At 40.1% G+C, this 18,343-nt stretch overlaps 1 protein-coding gene across 1 annotated transcript in view; it reads left to right on the top strand.

The window, feature by feature from the left end:
- The window catches only part of LOC122556835 (matrin-3-like), a 95,064-nt gene extending 88,822 nt beyond the window's left edge, over positions 1-6,242 (top strand). Inside the window, exons 14-15 of the mRNA XM_043704071.2 lie at positions 798-919; positions 2,796-6,242. Coding sequence (XP_043560006.2) covers positions 798-919; positions 2,796-2,861 — 188 coding nt within the window. The 3' untranslated portion in view covers positions 2,862-6,242. The remainder of the gene's footprint in view (positions 1-797; positions 920-2,795) is intronic.
- The last annotated feature ends 12,101 nt before the right edge of the window (positions 6,243-18,343 follow it).

Below are 18,343 nucleotides of genomic sequence, written 5' to 3'. Positions count from 1 at the left end.
GCGGAAACCGGAGTACCCGGAGGAAACCCGTGCAGAGACTGGGAGAATGTGCAGACTCCACACAGACAGTCACCCGAGGCTGGAATCGAGCCCGAGTCCCTGGAACTGTGAGGCAACAGTGCTAACCACTGAGTCACTGTGCCACCCAGTGCAATTTTAAGAGAACAAAACCTGTTGCTCCATTGTTGTGGTTGGTTTCTTTACTTAAATTGGCTGCAGACCTATGTATCTGGGGCTCAATGCAGTTCATTAGCAATAGATTCTTAATTGAACAGATTAACAGATGGATGAGAAATTCAAGCTTAATATTAAGGTTGTTCTACGGTGGATTCAAAAGCGTCAATTTGCCGCTTCTAAGACCTGAAGCAGGACCTGTTTAATGGAAATCCCAGGCTTTTAAGCAATGTCTTCATTGTTCAAATGTTACCAATCATTGAATAACTAACAGAGCTTGGTTATAGTAATAGTAGTGCATCATAGTGTCAGGCATCAAAGTAGGTACTGTTATTAATTTTGTAAACTGCAACATTTCTTCATCTTTACAACAATACCTGCATTTCTTAATTTGATAAAGTACGCTGGTCCTAATCACCCTACATATTTGAAGTAGTATATAGACTTCTGAAAAGTAGTGTACATAGTATGTACATAGTTCAAACTGCATTGCCCTGGAATGCTTCCTTCAAGTGTATATTGTGTACTGGTATGGTTAGTATCTGCTGTGTTTACTTTGGGTCTGTTTAAGTATTTGCATCAGAAGAATCATTTAGATTCTAATGTTCTCTGTCTTCTTTCAGGTTTAGATTATGTGGTTCCAAAAGCTGGCTACTACTGCAAACTTTGCCGTCTCTTCTACACAAGTGAGGAGACAGCTAAGCAGACGCACTGTGGCACCGTTGAGCATTATGAGAGACTTAAGGTAAGTTTGGTTGTTCAGGGAAGCAGGTCTTTCTTTCTGTGTACCTGTCAGTTTTTTGAAGAAGATTGTAAGTTGTATAATATGAAGAAGGGCATGTGCCCGAAACGTCGAATCTTCTGTTCCCTAGATGCTGCCTGACCTGCTGTGCTGTTCCAGCAATAAAGTTTCAGCAGTTGTATAATATGGCCTAGGTAAGGTTCAAAAGGTAACACAAGTATGGAACTATGTATTGTTGGAAAGAGGCCATTCAAATAGTGCATTTAATTCATATTTAAATTAAAATATCTCTGACCATATCTGTAAACCTTTTAGTAGGAGGATGACAGATTGAGAAATGAAAAAAGTCATTACTTTCCTGATTTTTCTTTTGGTAGCAATGCATTATTTGGGGTTTTAGAAGCTATTTTTTCCCCATTTGGAATGTTAGTTACACCCGACAATAGTTAAACTAAGCTTAATTCAGTAGTTTTTTATTCTGTATGGATGTGTAAGAATGTGTTTTTTTATCATACTCTATCAAACAATTGAATCATTCCAAATTCTATATCCACTATGTCTAATCTTGTTGCAGTAGGGCATGAATAGTTTTTAAATTTCCTAAATGTTTGTTTGAAGTGTGAGCTGTTAACTGTTCAGTAAGGGCAACAGGAAAACTGGAGCCTTGATGAGCAAAACAGGTAAAATATATATAATTTCTTTAATACTTTATATAATCTCAAAGATTCAAGAAATACAGAGGAACAACTGGCAAATGAGTTAGAGCTGGTAAATTCAAATTAGGTATATCAGGTGAGGGAAGCATTGAATTAAGGGAGACCTAAAAAGACAGGTTTTTAAATTTAAAAAAAAGTTTGAGAACTAGGCACTTTAAATCTCCTAAAGCAATTTGCAACCTGATTTTGCGTAATTTTAAAATTGCTTTTTTTTGTGGAAATGAGGTTCATTAGCAACAATACATAATTATCCTATCATTAAAAGGGTTTTTGTGATGTTACTTACTAAACTTATCCTTCTGTGGCAAGTTTACTGGACGATGTACATTAAAAATACAGAAACTCCATGAAAAACACAAGATACTGTTTTTGTGAAGCTTAAAGTAGGGGAATGCCAATTGGCTATAAACAGATGACAATTCACTCTTTACAGAATCTGCAAAGTTAAAAATCTCACAACAACAGGTTATAGTCCAACAGGTTTAATTGGAAGCACTAGCTTTTGGAGCATCGCTCCTTCAGGTGGTTGTGGAGGACACAACCAGATGAAGGAGCGGTGCTCCGAAAGCTAGTGCTTTCAATTAAACCTGTTAGACTATAACCTGGTGTTGTATGATTTTTAACTTTGTACATCCCAGTCCAACACCGGCATCTCCAAATCATGTTTACGGAATGTCTCGTTCTCTAAGTTTCTAGCCAATTTATGCAATAATATAGGATACTTTATATGCCCCTTTCAGTAAAATCTGGTCCATTCAATTGCATTAGGAGTGCAGCAATTGTTCTGTAGGCAGATATGCCATCCTCAATTTATTGTGCTGTAGACCAGGATTCATGTTGTAAGTTTTTTCAGTGAGTTGGTAGGTTTGTTCTCATACCTAAGAACAAACCTACTGGCTCAGTGAGCAAGCACTCAACCTGAGCTACAAATGATCTCAAAAATCGCAACCAGGATTCATGTATGGCTTCATAACTGGTTATAAATTTCATTTTTATTTTTGCTTTGAAATCCATCATAAATACTTAAATAAAAATAAAATTTTACTACTTTCACTGGAAATCACTCACTCTGCTTGTCATTGTAGTTCAAATAGGTAAAATATGGAGTTTTCTGTACCTTTGACAGTGTTAGTTAACTCAGTCTTTCTACTGTACTTTTAAAGAAAGCGCTGGCCAAGCAAGCTATGGAATACTGGAGAGAAAAGCAACAGCAATTCGTTCTGGAGTGACTGAACAAGAACTGAGCAAAACATTGAGAAGCATAATTCCAGTATTACCCAAAACATTGAACACAATCTGACAACCCAGATGGATATGGTCTTTTTGCAATTTTTAAATTAGAAAGATTTATATGAGTATCGTGCTCTAATGATGAAAACCTTAGGGCTGTAAGAAAGTTTGAGTTTTGAAACATTGACGATATATTATAACTTTAATGTTCATGTTTCTTTTTGGTTTTGAAGCTTCATTAAGTGGAACTCCCAACTGCAGTAATCACTTCCTTCCAACAGTGAAACAGACTCTGTACTTCAATCCTATTATCCTACAATGTTGATCTCAAACACAGTATCATCTTTTCACAGTAAATTGTTTCTCATCACTTAACTATATTGATTATTTTTCATGAAACAGTGATGATTTCAGTCTAGCAAATGAAGCTTCAAAATATTTTTCAAAGTTTGATTTGTTAGCCCCTGTTTAAAATAAAACTGACAGTGTTGAACTTCTAACATACAGTATTTGTCTCTGGTTAAATATCTGTGATTGGCTTGTGGAGACATTAAGCTTTTAATCATTCATTGCTAGTTATGTTTTGTTGAGCTAATATAAATGTTGACAATGTAACTGGCAGTAACTGGAAAAAAGTAAAATACTCTTCAGAAAGAATGAATGAAAAGTTAAATGGGAATGAATCTCATCCATCATTGTTCCTTCACTGGTTTAAATTAGAATATTGAGTTGTCAGTTATGTTTTCAATTGTAAAACCATAAGTAGGGAGTTTGTAATCTGGGTTGTGATATATTGGACCAACACTGATATCCATCCATTTCAACCCAAACTAAGCAAATATTTTGAGATTTTATTTTCTTTACCACACATATAAACATTGGAAAAAAAAATGTTTTGTCTTAAAATAGTTGTTACTTCATTCATTCAGTGAATTTTCATCTCCAAGTAGGAATTATTGTCACCTGCAGTATAAACCAGCTATAAGAAATGTCATTGTCTGGCAATTTACATGTGCTAATTGCAACATACTTGGGATTGTTTGGCTCTTCCCTCTATGGATTAGCAGTAATTCATGTTCTCTGTGATTTTTCTTTCATAGATTAAGGTTATGTACTGTAAGTACTCTAACATTTTTACTTTTGTAATCTTGCTAAAGAACCATATTCAACACTTGGTGTGATGTTCAGTAAACAAAATTTTAATTTATAACAAGCTCTCAATCTGCAATGCAGAGTGTTTTCCAAATATCATACCTGGTTGTATGAATTTTGTTCATAGCAGAACATACTTAGCTCATTTTATTGACTACTGTCATATTCAGTTTTCATTAGGACCAAGTGATCACTTAATGTAACAGCCAGTTTTTGAGGCACGTAACCATAATTGTCAGAGATTTGGTCAATGCTTGAATAGTAGAATAGGTTTTTTTAAAGATCTCATGTATCAATTTAAAAGTATATATGAAATGCTGCAATTTTTATTAACTTGGCTAGCCCTCAAGTAACATGTGGAAATCTCATCAAATTTGGATGACTCAAAATTCTAAATCTGGAATGCAATAAAAAAAGTGTATTTTGGAAGTTCCCATTACTGTGTTTTTTAGACTGAAGTAGATTATTTCAAGACAATATCTCGGCTGTGATATGGGCACCCCATTTGGCTTCTTGAGATCTTTGTATTTTAGTTCAGTCATTTAGATTGCAGCAAAATACCTGACATGCATGATGAAATCAGGGTCTCCAGACATTGGAACATGACTGCCTTAGAGCATTTAGATCAGTGCTTTCTAAACTTGAGGCTTGAAAATTGTTGTGACCGTTCAGTGAGAACTAAGAGAGCAGGGGCCTGTTACAGTGGAAGCACAGCTGTTATAATTCAGTCAGAGCTCTACAGGGGCCATTACTGCCCCAGAGGTCATGACCCCAAAGTCCAAACCCTTTCCCACTTGGGAAACCCTAATTTAGAAATCACTGCATGAATCTCCTAGGGACAGAGTGGAATGGAAAAATATGGGGTATTTTGCTGAATTTATTGACTTGTATGCTGCATTCAGTGAAACAACTTGCCAAACAGATAATAAAGGGGCATGAACTACATTGGTTAATTCAGATGTCGTTATCCAAAATCCTGTGCAACTGCAACTCATTTTTAGATATTTCGTGTTACTGATGTCATGCACGTCATTGTGTAAATTCTTGCATATTGTGTCATAAAGATATTCAAAATATGTTTGCCATCAGTAAAAAAAAAAATTGTAAATCCCAAAGGAACCAAAGTAACTTGAAACAATGGTTTGACACCACTGGATTAATTAAGCCTCGAAATTCTTGTCAGTTGCACAATTTCTAAGTGTTGCATTGTGCAGTATTTGGAAAGTGTAGAAGTTCAGATATTTTGAAAAAAACTTGAACTGTCTATGGGGAACAAACAACAATGGCATTTGGAAAGTCTAATAACTCAGAATTGCCATTAAAATTGATTTTTTTCATGTTGATAAGGTGTCAAAAGATCAGATTTGAGAACATTGAGAGTTCTTTCACTGTCCTAAATTTTATATAAAATAACTTGTTTTCAGTTTGACTCAGTCAAAACCAGATTCTTATCTTCATTTACAATTGAACTCAAATACTTGCTTTTGCATTTTTAAGAGCAAGCATGCTTGTCTATTAGATCTAAGAGTGTATTTAGTAAACTTCTGAGAGATGGTGTTGGTATTTAAAGTATACAGACATACTAAATCATTGCCGATTAGAACTGTGATGTACTCTTGCTTCTTGTTTAAATCTGTGGTCTTTAGTACAGACATTGTTTTGTATTCAAACTGTTGAAATATTTTTCTTTGGTTTGATCTGTAATGAACCAAATGTTGTACAAAGAAGCCTTGGTAGATCACTTGCCTTCCAAATAGATGGCCAGAATTGATAGCTAGATTACCCTATCAGGAGAATCCTTCTGGCCTGGTCAGATAAGTGTTCCCAATTCTTGGGCAGCATGTGAAAGCGAGATGTTCCCTCTTAGAAGTGATATGTGACTCCCAAGTGATGTATAACATTTCTGAGAACAGCTAAACATGGAATACTGCTATAAGCAGTAAATTGGTGAGTAACTTCGTGATTTGAAAACTGGTAGTTAATGAAGTGGGCCGGCTTTCTTTTATTTCATGTTTGATTGCAGTGTTGTTAATTGTTTGCTTTTAAACTCTTTCTTCAACTTTAATGTGTCCAGGATTGGTTGGAAAACCAGCTTTAAATGATAAAATGTGAAATTGTTGGTTTATTTTGTTTGTTTAAAATTGTGCTGTTGAGAAGGTTGGCTGGAATGGAGAGCCTGTTATGCCTGAACACTACACAATAAAACTTTTATATTGTTATTGGTGAAAGATGGTCTTAGGAGATTCAACTTTTTTTCCCCCCAGCAAGTGTAAGGGGATAAAGCTTGAAGTGCTGAGAAAGATAAAATCAAGAATTTGGGAGAAGTGTTTGATTAGTTTTTGTAAAAGCAGAAGGTCACAAAACCAAAACACAACAGACTTGTGGTAAACCCCTTGTGTCTCAGTTTGGTACTGTTTTCTCTCCACTGAATAACTATGTGGATTCAAATCCCACTGCAGAATTTAAACAAGTAAACTGGGCTGTCATTTCAATCTCGTGTTGAGGTGTGTTATGTCGATGAGAGGAGACATCACATTGTGGCATGTCCACCTATTGGGTGGGTCAGTAGCATTACGCTAAAGGGCATGGTGTTCGAGAAGTAAGTTTGCTCACTGAGCTGGAAGATTCATTTTCAGGTGTTTTGTCACCATGACTAGGTAACATCATCAGTGAGCCTCTGCTGAAGCGCTGGTGTTATGTCCTGCTTTCTATTTGTGTTTAGGTTTCTTTGGGTTGGTGATTTCACTCCCTGTGTTGATGATATCATTTCCTGTTTTTTTTTCTCAAGGTGGTAGATGGGGTCCAAATCGATGTGTTTGTTGACAAAGTTCTGGTTGGAATGCCATGCTTCTAGGAATTCTTGTGTGTGTCTCTGTTTAGCTTGTCCTTGGATGGATGTGTTATCCCAGTCAAAATGGTGTCCTTCCTCATCTGTATGTAAGGATACTAGTGAGAGAGGGTCATGTCTTTTTGTGGCTCGCTGATGTTCATGTATCCTGGTGGCTAGTTTTCTGCTTGTTTGTTACAGTTCTTGCAAGGTATTTTGTAAATGATGTTCGCTTTGCTTGTTGCCTGTCTAGGCCCTTTTAATTTCGATAGCTGCTGTTTTAGTGTGTTGGTGGGATTGTCAGCTATCAAACTGCCATTCCTAAATGTCACAGTAGAGCAAACAGTCATGGGCTCCAGCTATACCTGCCTCTTCGTCGGATATGTGGAACAGTCCATTTTCCGCTGCTACACTGGCATCACCCCCCACCTTTTCCTCCGCTATATCAATGACTGTATCAGCGCTACCTCGTGCTCCCACGAGGAGGTTGAACAGTTCATCCACTTTACTAACACCTTCCACCCCGATCTCAAATTTACCTGGACCATCTCAGACTCCTCCCTCCCCTTCCTAGACCTCTCCATTTCTATCTCGGGCGACCAACTCAACACGGACATGTACTATAAACCGACCGGCTACCACAGCTACCAAGATAACACCTTCTCCCACCCTGCCCCCTGTAAAAACACCATCCCATATTCCCAATTCCTTCGCCTCCGCTGCATCTGCTCCCAGGAGGACCAATCCCAATACCGAACAACCCAGATGGCCTCCTTCTTCAAAGACCGCAATTTCCCCTCCAACGTGGTTGACGATGCTCTTCACCGCATCTCCTCCACTTCCCGCACTTCCGCCCCTGAACTCTGCCCCTCCAATCGCTACCAGGACAGAACCCCATTGGTCCTCACCTACCACCCCACCAACTTCCAGATACATCGTATCATCTGCCGTCATTTCCGCCACCTCCAAACAGACCCCACCACCAAGGATATATTTCCCTCCCCTCCCCTATCAGCATTCCGGAAAGACCACTCCCTTCACGACTCCCTCGTCAGGTCCACACCCCACACGAACCCAACCTCCACTCCCGGCACCTTCCCCTGCAACCGCAAGAAATGCAAAACTTGAGCGCACACCTCCCCCCTCACTTCCCTCCAAGGCCCCAAGGGATCCTTCCATATTCATCACAAATTCACCTGCACCTCCACGCACATCATTTACTGCATTTGCTGCACCCGATGTGGCCTCCTCTACATTGGGATCAGGCCGTCTACTTGCGGAATGTTTTAGAGAACACCTCTGGGCACCCGCACCAACCAACCCAATCGCCCTGTGGCTGAACACTTTAACTCCCAGTCCGCCAAGGGCGCCTCCATCGCCAGACCATGGTAACACGATGCCTGGAGGAAGAGCGCCTCATCTGTCGCCTAGGAACCCTCCAACCACAAGGGATGAATGCAGATTTCTCCAGCTTTCTCATTTCCCCTCCCCCCACCTTATCTCAGTCCCAACCCTTGGACTCAGCACCGCCTTCTTGACCTGCAATCTTCTTCCTGACCTCTCCACCCCCCCACCCCCACCCCCTCCCCGGCCTATCACCCTCACCTTAACCTCCTTCCACCTATCGCATTCCCAATGCTCCTCCCCCAAGTCCCAACGCCTCTCCCCCAAGTCCCTCCACCCTACCTTTTATCTTAGCCTGCTTGGCACACCTTCCCCATTCCTGAAGAAGGGCTTATGCCCAAAACATCGATTCTTCTGCTCCTTGGATGCTGCCTGACCTGCGCTTTTCCAGCAACACATTTTTCAGTCAGACTTCAAATCAGCATCTACAGGAAAACAGCACATACAGACCAAATACTGAACTACAGAAGCAATCATCCCAACACCCACAAAAAAAGCTGCATTGGAATATTATATTGACGAGCCACTATACATTGCTGCACGGAGGAAAATCACCTTTACAGTGTATTCAAAAAGAACAGGTAGCGAATGAACACAGTCTGCTAATTTCTCAGCAACAAACCCAAACAAGCAGACAAAATGCACACAGAAACCCAAGCCACTCTCCCCTACATCAAAGACATCTCAGAAATGACTGCCAGACTACTCAGACCTCTTGGCATCATGGTAGCCCACAAACGCCATCACTAAAACAGCAGCTAATGAACTTGAAAGACCCTATACAGACAACAAGCAAAACTAATGTTGTTTACAAAGTACTGTGCAAGGACTGTAACAAACACTACATTGGACAAACAAGCAGAAAACTAGCCACCAGGATACATGAACATCAACTAGCCACAAAAACACATGACCCACTTTCACTAGTATCCTTACATACAGATGAGGAAGGACACCACTTTGGGACAATACATCCATCCAAGGACAAGTCAAACAGAGATGTACATGAGAATTCCTAGAAGCATGGCATTCCAACCAGAACTCTGTCAACAAACACATCGATTTGGACCCCATCTATCTCCCTCACCAACATTGAAAATGACACCGCCAACCCAAGGAAACCTAGACAAATAGAAATGGGGTCATAACACCAGTTCTCCATCCAGAGGATCACTGATGATGTTACCTAGTATGGTGATGAAGCGTCTGAAAATGAACCTTCCAGCTCAGCGAGCAAATCTACATCCAGAACCTCAATCTGAGCTACAAATCTTCTCAAAACTCATTGGCACGGTATTCTGCTCGGACCGCAGCCAAAGTTCCTTTCCTTAACCAGCCTTGTCAAAAACAAGGTTCTTTTACCATCAGACGCAGCCCCAATCTGTACAGTTTGCGTGGTTTAGGGTAACCAGTGAATGCTAATGCTGCAAATGAGAGATTGCAATTGATATGCTCATGACAGGAAATGAAATTAGAATAGAAGCAACAGAAGCAGGAGATCTATAAACTTCAATGATGAACCCTTCCAATAAAAAGATATATGCATCACTGAACTGCTTGAACATTTTCAATAATGTGGAGTACAATTTCTGCTTTTGGTGCAATCAGCAATAAATTGTGGTGATTTAACATGCAGTTAAAGTTAAATTTTCCACTCAAACTTCTTTGAAATATCATGAAAATAAAAAACAGTGCATTTGGACAGCATAACAGAATATAACGTTTTCTTGCATTAAGAAAAATGTATTGATATGTTTCGAAGTGGTAACCTGTAGTTTTATTAATACAGCTGAAAATTGGATTATCACAAGCATCAATTTTTAATTTATCAAATCCATTATGAGAGTAGTTTTATTTTAATTACTGCCAGTGAAGGGTTTTCTTGGCCCTTTCAGCATAATTTTTATTCTCGAACGGTATTAAAAATCTAAGAAACTTGATTAATGTTCATTGCAGAATTTTAAGCACCAGTTACAATGATTTGCACAAATATCAGATATGCCAGCTCGTGGAAACTCCAGGCTTGTATATGAGTAGAGCCTGTCTGACCCAGGCATAATTTGAGAGTATGTTACTGGTGCTTGGGAGATAGGTAAGTTTTAATCATTAAGACTTTGTGCCTCAGTGGAGGGAATAAGGGAGTTTTGAGAGAGAATTTGCAGAGTGATGGGCGATTCTCTTTTCAAAGCCTGTTGTTATGATGCCCAAAAGTAGCTCAAGTGTGGTCATTGTCACAAGCGCACAGAAACATTGAAATAATGAAATCCACATAAGAAATAGGAGCGGGGAGTAGATCATACAATGTCTTGAACCTACTCCACCCATCAGTAAGATTGGACTAAGCTCTCCATCAGTTCTATTTTCTCTCATTCCATAGCCTTTGATCCTTTTCTGCCCAAATATCATTCGTTCTCAGCCTTGAATATCCTCATTGTCTTAATACCCACAGCCCTTTTGGAAGTTGGAATTGCAAAGATTCATAATACCAATATTTATTGGCCTCATCATGTTTACATCTGTCTCCATCCTTCCTGTTGGAAAACTTCATGTTTTCCACATTATGGTCCATCTGCAAAGGTGAACTGATGTATCTGTGTTTGAAAAGCAATGACAAAAAATAGCCCTGAGAGACTGGCCACTTGAGCTGGACATCCAATAACTTATCAGGTGGGTGAATTGAAACATTTCAAGTTTTACTTTGCTTATTTAGTTTGTAATGTTATAAGCAGTTGATCCTTTTTAAAAATCAGTCATTTTTAACTTCCACAATTTTATACTACAGCATCTCAACAAATCTTGATTAACTCTTCTGCATCAGTTAATTTTTGGTCACCAGTCCTTCACCAGTCACCAAATGTTAGTCTTGAATTAGCAGCAGCACTCTTGCCTCTCAATGAGAAGAGCTTGGGTTCAAGTCCAATTCCATACTTCATGCATCTCTGTTGACAGTTCAACATAGCAATTCTGCGGTTGTTGACTCATAGGTACTTACAATTCAGAAGGAGACCATTCAATTATCCTGTCTGTGCCGGTCAACAAACATCTGACTGCAATAATCTTACTTTCCACCTCCTGACCCTTAGCCCTGGATGCAATGGCAATGCAAGTGAATAAATACTGCTAAAAATGTTACAAGATATTATGACTGAATCACCTTTCAGGCAGTGTACTCCAGATCTGGGTTTAAAAAAAGTTCTCCACTTTGTCTTAACGTCAGCCTTGAACCTTAAATCTATAACCCTGGCAAATGAACCTTCTACTAATGGAAAAAGTACCTTTCTATCATCCTATCTGTGCCTTTTGTGGTTTTCTACATCTTTATCAGGTAATTTCTCAACCTTTATTGCTCCAAGGATATCAACCCCAGCCTACCAAGTTTCCTCCTTGCTTAGACCCTTCAGCCCAAGCAGTATCCTACTAAATCTCTGCACTGTTCATATTGCAGTCACATCCTTCCTATAATCTGTTTACTAGAACTGTACATGCTGTTTCAATTGTAGTCTAACTTGCATTCTATACAGATCCAGCGTAGCATCCTTGCTTTGTATTATGACAAAGTGAGGATTGCAGATGCTGGAGATCAGAGCTGAAAAGTGTGGTGCCAGAAAAGCACAACTGGTTAAGCAGCATGCAAGGAGCAGGAGCGTCAACGTTTCAATGTAAGCTCTTCATCAGGAATGACGAAGAATTCATGCTCAAAACATCATCTCTCCTGCCCCTCAGATGCTGTGCTGTTTCAGCACCACACTTTTTGCTTTGTATTATGCCTTGGCTCATAAAGGCAAGTATCCTAAATGCTACCTTAACCATCTTTAACCACCTGTCCAGGTACCTTCGAGGATCAGTGGATATGTGCAGAACGGCCCCTGTAATCCTCCAGTACTTTCCAGGGTCTTTTCATTCATAGTACAATCCCTTTCCTTGGTATACCCTCCCTATCTGCATGATCTTAGTTTTCTGGGTTGAATTCTTTTGCCACTTCTCTGACCAGGTAATTGATTTCCTCACTGTTTACCACCTTACCATTACTCATGTCATCCACAAACATCTGGATTGTTACCTGCTATGTGTAAAGTTGAATTTGTCACTAGACCACAAACAGCAAAGTAATCGGGACTAAGCCGTGAAGAATCCACACTGCAAGCAGGTTTCTAGTCTCAAACATCTGTCTACCATCATCCTCTCCTTCCTGTCTCCCTGCCAGATTTAGAACCGACATAGGTTTTTGTTTCGAATCCCTTGAACTCTCACTTTATTGACCAATCTGCCATGAGGGACCTTTATCAAATGACTTGCTTAAGTCCATGTAAGCCACATCAAATGCATTATCCTTATCAATATTCCTGGTTACCACCTCAATAGAATTGATTAAACTTGTCAGGCACTGCCTTCACTTAATAAATCCATGCTGCCTATCCCTAATAAAACCACGTTTCTCCAAACTCAGTATGTTCTGCACTTTAAACATCTTTCTGATGGAATCCCTACAAAGTTATGATTCACCATTGAGGTTAGATTGACTGCCTTGTAACGTTTTGGTCCATCCCTCACTTTTTCAGTAATGTGTCGACATAATCTTCTAGCCTGTGGCACATTAGCATGTGAAAGTTACTGTCCGGGCCATTGATATTTCATGCCTTACTTCCTTCAACTGTATGAAATACACTTTCTCCAGGCGTGTAGCTTTATCTACATTTAAGGCTTTTAAACCTGAGGTTATATTCTTCTGATATTTCACACTCCTTCACCTTGATGTCTACACCTGTGTCGTCCTTTTCCATTGTGAAAACTTAATGTGCCATACTCTTTTCCCAACATTAGTTTCTTGCTGTTTATGGGTTTTCCCTTAATCTTCATGCAGGCACTTTCTGAATACTTTTTTTTCTTTCCTACTTTCCTTTTTGAGTTCATTTGCCTTTTTGTGCTTTTCCCAACTCTGCAGGATTGAGTTCTCAGTATCTCCCAAAAGCTTTTTTTAAATTGTCATCCTAATTTTTCTGACCCTTGTCATCCAGGGTTCTCCAGGTCTTGGACTCATTTCCTTTTATAGGAACATAGCTGCCCTGAACTCTGGCTTATGACACAGGTTTTTATCTGTAAGTAACTGCTCACAGCGCATTTGGACCAACATGCGTTGGAAGTGTACCCTTTAATGAGCTGTTAAATCCAGGCCATGGCTCCTTCATGCAGATGTGTGTAAAATATCTCATGGTGCTATTTTTACATGAGTGTTTCTGTTGATCTAGCTAATATTTATCTTGCAATCAGTATCATTAAAGTTCCTTTATTGCTTTTGCCAGGCACTTGCAATGAGAAAATTGCTTGCTGCATTTCCCTTCAGTAAAGTTGCAGCTGTATTTTAAGTGCTTTATTGGGATGGTTTTGGATATGAAAACTCAGTCAGAGTCCTACAGCACGGAGGAAGGCTCTTTGGCCCAAACTGGTCCATGCTGATCAAAATGTCTGTCCACACTAACCCCATTTCCCTGCATTTGGCCTATATCCTTATGCTTTCCTATCCATGTATTTGTCCAAATGCCTTTTAAATGTTGTTAATGTACCCACCTTAACCACTTCTGCTGGCAGCTCATTCCATATCTGTACCCACCCTGTGATTAAAAAAAAAGTTGCCCCTCCGGTTCCCTTTTATTCTTTCTCCTCTAATCTTAAACTGATGCTCTCTAGTCCTCAATTCCCCAATCCTGGGAAAAAGGTTTGCATTCACCCTATCCATGCCTCTCATGATTTTATATGCCTCTATAAAGTCCTTCTCTCTCCCCACCCCACCTCACTCAGTGTCCAAGCTCTAAAGTGAAAACTCCTAGCTTGTCCAACCTTTCCCTATAACTCGACCATTGAGTCCGGCAATTTCCTTGGAAATTTCTTCAGCATTCTTTCCAGGTGACCAAAGCTAAACACAATACTTAACTGCGGCATCAACAACATCTTGTATAACTGCAACATAACTTCGATACTCAATGCCCTGACGACTGAAGGCCAGTGTGCCAAAAGCTGCCTTCACTGGCCTGTCTTTGACTCCACTTTCAGAGAACTGTGCACCTGAACTCCAAGGTCCCTCTGTTCCATTACTTAAAGCCCTCCCATTCACCATGAAATGCCTACCTTGATTTGACTGTCCAAAATGCAAGACTTCACACACCCATATTGAACTCCATTTGCCATTTCACGGCTCACTTCCCCAGCTGATCAAGGTCCTGCTGCAATTTCTAATAGCTCTTTACTGTCCATGATACCACATATTTTAGTGTCATCGGAAAGCTTACGAATCATGCCGTGCATATTCTCATCCAAATCATCAGTATTAGATGGGCACAGTGCATTGGCCCAAATGGACTGGTGAGCAGCTACTTGCAAATAACAGTAATGGGTCTAGCACCAACCCCTGAGGCACTCCACTAGTCACAGGCCTCCAGTCCGACAAGCATCCCTCCACTATTAGCATCTGCTTCCTTCCATCAAGCCAATTTTGTATCCAGTTTGCCAGCTCATCCCGGGTTCCATGCAATCTAACCTTGCAGAACAGCCTACCATCTAGAACCTTATCAAAGGCCATACTGAAATCCACGTAGACTATGTCTACAGCCCTGTCCTCCTCAACCATCTTGATCACTTCAAAAAACAAATTTGAGGTGTGATCTCCCACTATCAAACCATGCAGCCTACTACTAATCAAATACTGTCTTTCCAAATGGGATACTTTGAAAATACGAAGCATGATATAAATGCAGGTTCTTCCACTGTCAACTATCAACCAATTCAGCCCTGATAGATGTCCTATTCCATTCATTCCCTGCTTTAAATATTGCATCTTAAGGACATGACATCTCATAAGTTACTGTTCATCCAGTACTATCTATCCTTTCAATACCTATACACTTCTTTCAAAATTTCCTTTGACCATCTTCTATTCATACAAGCGCCTCCATTGATCTTTCTAAAAAAACAGGAATGTATCGACTGCCTATTGCTAAGTTACTGTTTTCAGATGCATTTACCACTAGGTTTCCATCTAAAACTAAAAATTAATTAGTCATTTATCAGATAATGAATCTTGAAAACTGAATATTTTAAAACCCTCTGTTTCACTTGCTTTCTAATAACCAAGTTTGGAGGAGTGTACTGGCTTTCTAGTTCTTCTACTCCATTGACCACAACATGAACTTAAAATGCTTTGTGCAGTTACCAATATAACTGGGTATAAGCCACACAATCGATGATTTATTGTGAAAACAGGACTTATTTGACAAAGATGTAAAGAAAATTAAGACAGTTCAAAATGGGAAGTGTACTTACCATCCAAAATAACTCTTCGGAAATTAAATTTGACTATCGCATTTTGCCCAAATAATGGTTATTTCTTGGCGGATAACAGAATATAATATGGAAAAGCCTTTACTTGATGTTGTGGCACATAAACTGAGTGTTACTGTAGCTTGTCCACAATTCATTAAGAATTCAGAGTTTTTTCAGTAGTACATCCTCACCATTTTTTCTGGTCTCAAACTGGGTTCTTTGAAAAGGTTTCCTAAAGTTAAAGATGAACTGAGGAGCTGAACTGGCTTTAGCCCTGTCGGACCTGCAGACAATAGCTAAAATAAAGCCATAAACCCATGCGTGGTATTTACGGTAAATGCAGCCACACAATAAATGATGCCACGTGAATTTACAAAAAGTGTCTTTAGCAAGAGAAGTCCCAATGTCCTTTTAGTGACCCCTTTGAGAAAAAGATGGCTCTTCTGTGTTCTAAAGGGTCCATTGTTTACAATCTTTTAAGCACAAATCCTCAAAAACATCAATATCAAAAAATCTTCATCAGTCATTTGTTATTCAGCTTTGTTAATTCTCCATTAGCAGGTGCTTCAGATTGCAGACGGCAAAGCACATACAATCCCCCAGTCCCTCATCATTTGTTTCACAAATCTCTCACTAGCATCAATTAAAGTTGTCACAGTTGAAAGAAGGGCATTCAGTCCATCATGTCTGTGGTAACTTCAAGTGAACCCTGTGTCATTCTGCCTTTGCCCTGTAACTCTGCACATTGAATTGAATTTATTGTCACATGTACCGAGGCACAATGAAAAGCTTTGTCTTGTGAGCAACACAGGCAGTTCACAAGAGTTAAATAGCAAAAATAAGTAAATATTAGGTAAACAGTGACAAAACAAAAACACAGGTACAGGTGAATGTTAAGAGTTTGAGAATCCATTCAGTATTCTAACAACAGTAGGGTAGAAACTGTTTTGAAACCAGCTCGTGCATGTGTCCAGGCTTCTGTATCTTCTCTCCGATGGTAGAGGTTGTAGAAAAACATTGCCAGGGTGGGATGGATCTTTGAGAATGCTGGCGGCCTTTCCTTGTCAGTGGGCCTGATTGATGGAGTCTATAGATGGGAGGTTGTCCTTTGTGATTGTCTGGGCCAAGTTCACCACTCTGTGTAACTGTGTCTGATCTTGAATGGTACAGTTGCCATACCAGGTAGTGATACATCCAGACAGAATGCTCTCCATGGTGCATCTATAAAGGTTGGCAAGGGTATTTGTTGTCATGTCAAATTTCCTCAGCTGCCTGAGGAAGAAAAGGAGTTACTGGGCCTTTCTAACCAGTGCATCCACATGAAGAGTCCATTATTTAAAGTCAGGTAATAGTCAATTGATCTCCTGCATACCTCAATTGAACTTCCATTCAGACACCCAGCAGTGCATTATAGACACACCCACCCATTTAGAGTCATAGAGATGACCAGCATGGAAACAGACCCTTCAGTCCAACTCATCCATGCCGACCAGTTATCCCAACCTGATCTAGTCCCACCTGCCAGCACCCGGCTCGTATCACTCCAAACCCTTTCTATTCATATACCCATCCAAATGCCTCTTAAATGTTGCAATTGTCCCAGACTCCACCACTTCCTCTGGCAGCTCATTCCATACATGTACCACCCTCTGTGTGAAAAAGTTGCCCCTTAGGTCCCTTTTATATCTTTCGTCTCATCCTAAACCAATGCCCTCTAGTTCTGGACTCACCCAACCCAGGAAAAAGACTTTGTCTATTTATCCTATCCATGCCCGTCAGCCTCCAACTCTCCAGGGAAAACAACCTCAGCCTGTTCAGCCTCTCCCTGGAGCTCAAATCCTCCAACCCTGGCAACATCCTTGTAAATGTTTTCTGAACTCTGTCAAGTTTCACAACATCTTTCCGATAGGAAGGAGACCAAAATTGCATGCAATATACCAACAGTGGCCTATACAATGTCCTATACAGCCACAATATGACCTCCCAACTCCTGTACTCAATACTTAGGATAGTGAAGAAGGCTTTCCAATCTACCTGTGACTCCACTTTCAAGGAGCTATGAACCTATATTCCAAGGTCTCTTTGTTCAGCAATGCCCCCTGGGACCTTACCATTAAGTGTATAAGTCCTGCTAAGATTTGCTTTCCCAAAATGCAGCACCTCTCATTTATCAGAATTAAATTCCAACTGCCACTTCTCAGCCCATTGGCCCATCTGATCCAGATCCTGTTGTAATTTGAGGTAACCCTTTTCGCTGTCCACTACACCTCCAATTTTGGTGTCATCTGCAAACTTATTAACCCTACCTCTTAAGCTCACATCCAAATCATTTATATAAATGACAAAAAATAGAGTACCCAGCATCGATCCTTGTGGCACTCCACTGGTCACAGGCCTCCAGTCTGAAAACAACCGTCCACCACTACCCTCTGTCTTCTACCTTTGAGCCAGTTCTGTATCCAAATGGCTAGTTCTCCCTGTATTCCGTGAGACCTAACCAGTCTCCCATGGGGAACCTTGTCAAACGCCTTACTGAAGTCCATATAGATCACATCTACGCTCTGCCCTCATCAATCTTTGTTACTTCTTCAAAAAACTCAATCAAGTTTGTGAGACATGATTTCCCACGCACAAAGCCATGTTGACTATCCCTAATCAGTCCTTGCCTTTGCAAATACATGTACATCCTGTCCCTCAGGATTCCCTCCAACAACTTGCCCACCACCGACATCAGGCTCACTGGTCTATAATTCCCTGACTTGTCTTTACCACCCTTCTTAAACA

Source organism: Chiloscyllium plagiosum, unplaced genomic scaffold (genome assembly GCF_037043375.1).
Source record: "Chiloscyllium plagiosum isolate Xiang-an unplaced genomic scaffold, Cpla_swu_hap1 HiC_scaffold_16, whole genome shotgun sequence".
NCBI classification, from domain to species: domain Eukaryota; kingdom Metazoa; phylum Chordata; class Chondrichthyes; order Orectolobiformes; family Hemiscylliidae; genus Chiloscyllium; species Chiloscyllium plagiosum.
This window is presented reverse-complemented; position numbering and strand designations above follow the sequence as displayed.